Here is a 3,899-nt window from a genome sequence, read left to right on the forward strand (position 1 = left end):
CGCCTATATAACAAACTGAATTACTCTATTCCCAAACAGCTCTACTTTGGTTTAATCTGTCCATAGAACGTTACCCCAGACAGACTGTGGCTTATCTGTGAAAGCTTTTGCAAACATCAGTCTTTCCTTTTCGTGCCTTTCTTTCAATAGTAGTGTCCTCCTTGGCCTTTGCCAATGGAGCCCTACTTGGTCTAATGTGCGGCATATGGTACGGGCTGAAACCACCACTCCAAATTGCACCAGGTCAGCATGAAGCGCTATAGATGTCTTGCATGTTGTTTTTTCCACAATACACATCAACCTTTGCAGACTTCTCATCGAGTTTCTTCTTAGCACCATGCCCTGGAAGCTTCTTAACGGTTTTATGTCTGTGAAGCTTCTTGATAACATTACAAGGTGTGGTAACAGGGATTTCAAGATCTTTGGCGATTGCCTTGTAGCCTTTGGAATTGTTATGTTTTTTGATAATAGAATTTCTGATGCTCTCAGACAGCTCTCTTGTTTTCGCCATTGGGAAAAAGAAACTGGAAACAATTAACCTCTTTTTATGCAGTAAAATGATCATTCATGGTTAATTCACGTCATGTGCAAATGAAAATTAAGCACAGGTGAGTCTTATTTTTTTCTCTTTATTTTGTATGAGGAACTCATTTAAATTAATCAAAAAGGTGCAAATAATTGTGTCAAGCATACATTTTATGTCTGTATTTATTTTGCACTATATAAAGCATCTTTTTTTGTTGTTGTTGTTCAGTAACTTTGGACATTTTATTAAATATTAGGATTATACAAAATTGGTTAATTTGCATGTTTTTTCTGAAGATGTTCTAAATTCTGTACTTAAAATTCAGGGGTGTCAATAATTTCAACCAGGACTCTACATTGCATCAAAAGGTACAATCCACTTTTGATTATTTTTCCACTGAAAAACAAGACAAACTGCAACATTTGTGCCTCTCTACTACTTTCATAATAGTGGAGATGTGTTATGTAATTTTATACACTGTTCCAAACCGTGCAAATCAGGCACCATATTGCCGTAACTGTCCTTTGCTGACATACTCTGGCACACACAAAGCCTGCAGACCTATCAGGGTATGCTGGAGAACATGCTGAGTTGCTACATCGCTTCACATGCATCACTTGTACCTTAGTGGTGCAGAGTTTGTGGAGTTTCGGGTCGGTTGGTTGCTTGCAGGCTGACATTTTCAGTGTCTGACCGCACCACGCATGTCCTCATAAACATCATTGTTGGTGATGCGCCTTGGTTTCACTGAGGTGTGCAAAGTCTGGGTCTGGTAACAATGGATATTGTTGTCAACACGTTAGATTTGGCACTGTTATACAGCAGGTAATATGATTATCATTCAGTGTGTTTTTTTTTGCAACTTCTCCTTGATGAGGCTTCAGTCTAATTTTTGTTTTTTTCTCTAAGGTCATACTTTATCTTTGCAATGTTACAACTTGTTTGGAAACATTTTAAAGTGGTATTTCACATTCAACATTTCTTCTACATTTTCTCTTCAGGCGTAGTTTAAAACCTGACCATATCAAATATGTCAGATGCATTTAAAAGTAAACTGACAACAATAATGCAGTCTAATACATCAGTCCTGCAATAAATCCTACCTTCATGGAGATATTAATGCTCAGTTTCTCTTGAGTAGTTTGTGGTGCTGTTGAATTCAACTGCTTTACACTGACAGGTTTTATTTTTTCTCCAACCCATTTACATCAGTGAGGGTAGGCTATATAACATCTCTCTGAATTACGCAGTACAGTTACACAACAACACAAACTACATCCTCTAAAATGACCATAAATCTGATAACATGGTGCGGTTATATATCTGATTATGTGTGTGTATATACACACAAATAATACTGTGTTAGACAGAAAAAGCATAACAGGAAATGTAGTGGTAAGAATATCAGTAACATGGAAACAGCCCCTTAGATCCCATCAGGTCGTGCGAGTCAAAGCAAGAATACATTCAAATAAAGAAACACACTCACACATAAACACATTAAATCACTTAGGAGGTACCTTGACGAAGGTCCATATGAGGGCACCCATGATGACGCAGAGCAGCAAGGCAGCAGAGATTACAGTAGGCAACAGGACCGAGGAACCAAGATGAGACTGATTTGGTGTTTCACACTCCTGGTTCTCTAGAAATGAAGTTGGTATATGAACAACTTGTTTTCCCATTTACATCATGGTGACAAATAGGTAATTGCTGTCTGGTTTATGTTCGGAGGCAAAGTTTTTTTTTTAATGAATAAAGCATAATATTTATGAATTGCAGCGGAGTCTGTCCCTAACCTCAATCAAGCTTTGTCAGTGCCTAAAATAACGATAAAAGGTTTAATAATGCTGTAGACACAACAAGTAGATATTGTGTTGCAAGTTTGGATATTCTGCCGTGAAAAAAAAAACTTGTCAGTGAACATTTTACTGATAAGATCAGTATCAAGATTTTTATGACTACATTTCCCTGTAATGTTAATAAAGAATTTTATCCGCTGTTGCAGTGTACCTGTATATAAACATCATTTCTAGGAGACAGGATTGGTTATCGACACAATGACTCAAGGTTCAGTGTTTTCCTCTTTGTCCTTGCTACCACAATGTTATTTGTTTGTGGCCCTGGAATTGTTTGGTGGTATTTCGTTTGGCCATTGCTTAAGTGACTTTCCATTTTGAGTGAAACTCTTGCAATTCGTGAACACAGCGGTGCCTCAGAGAAATGACAAATTCCCCACTCAAACTAAAGCAGTAGTTTACAGTTTCTGTAACAGCCTTTGGTTTAAAATGGTGCAGAGAAGTTCAGAAGGTGTGTGAACTGAATGTGAAACTATTTACATCTCTTATTCAGATTAGGTAGTCATGCAAAAGCACCTTTGAATTACTCACACAGTGGAATAGTGACAAGGTTCATTTGTAAACTCAGTAGGTTTGGTGGCAAAAGAAATAATCTGAAGAGCCTCACCTGTCACAACCAGGAGGACAGATCCGTTGCCTTTCGTCTCTACGATCTGACTCGAAACTACGTCAAACTTTTTGTACACACACCAGTAGGGTCCTGTGTCGTTAGAGGTCAAGTTTTTGATGAAAATGTCCACGTTGGCAAATTCTTGATTTATCTGAACTCTTTCTTTGAATGGTGGGGCAATGACAACTTTTTTTGACTCATTTTCCGTATGAATAATTTGAAACTCCTCTCTGAGACCCATCTTCAAAGTCAGGTACTCTTCTGATTTTTGAAAGGGCCTGCACTGGATTGTGATGGCTTCTCCAAATCTTTTCCATACCACACTGCTTCCTTCTACATATATAAAGAGAAACAAAAACTAAGTCATCCCATTTCATCTCAATTTACTCTTGATAAAGCTTTATGAATTTGTCCTGCCTTACATTACTGTAATTACTTCAAAACATATTGGTTTCATTATTTATCATTACACATATAATCAGCCTTACCTGGGTCACTCTGGGCTGTGCAGGAGAGACAAAGGATGGTCATGAGCTTAAGCCAGACAGCAGACATGCTGACAGTGAGTGGTGTGCAAAGAGATATGGAGAGAGATATGGTTCTAACACTTCAGTAGGAACTGGAAGTGTGTTTTCGCCCCCAGAATTACTAGCAGCAACACGTGACCTACATAAAGACTCTGATGTGGGTGTCTGAAGATGACAGCCAGATCAGGCAGACAGCTTTCGGTATATTATCATTTGATACAGGTAGATTCATAAAAAACTGCTTCCCCTTGTGGTTGAACCACTCGTGGCGGAAGTGAAGATAAACCTTAAACTGTTTTTACCCTTCTCTAAAGCAATATTATGTTTTGCGAGCTTGCAGTAGTGCAAGTGCAGTGTTAGCAGACAGTGTAAGGGCC

The 3,899-nt window shown here is 38.4% G+C and overlaps 1 protein-coding gene across 2 annotated transcripts; it reads right to left on the reverse strand.

The window, feature by feature from the left end:
- Positions 1 to 791: 791 nt before the first annotated feature.
- On the reverse strand, positions 792 to 3,636 carry LOC120788060. 2 transcript variants are annotated; one of them, XM_040123551.1, is made up of 4 exons: positions 3,484 to 3,630; positions 2,993 to 3,328; positions 2,047 to 2,171; positions 792 to 1,295 (listed from the first exon to the last, which is right to left on the reverse strand). In XM_040123551.1, exons 1-4 carry the CDS (start codon positions 3,548 to 3,550, stop codon positions 1,209 to 1,211), a joined length of 615 nt encoding a protein of 204 aa, XP_039979485.1. In that variant the 5' UTR covers positions 3,551 to 3,630; the 3' UTR covers positions 792 to 1,208. The 2 variants fall into 2 exon arrangements, with proteins under 2 accessions (XP_039979485.1, XP_039979486.1); XM_040123552.1 differs by lacking the exon at positions 2,993 to 3,328 and having other exon boundaries at positions 3,484 to 3,636.
- Between the last annotated feature and the right edge of the window lie 263 nt (positions 3,637 to 3,899).

This window comes from Xiphias gladius, chromosome 3 (genome assembly GCF_016859285.1).
Source record: "Xiphias gladius isolate SHS-SW01 ecotype Sanya breed wild chromosome 3, ASM1685928v1, whole genome shotgun sequence".
NCBI classification, from domain to species: Eukaryota; Metazoa; Chordata; class Actinopteri; order Istiophoriformes; family Xiphiidae; genus Xiphias; species Xiphias gladius.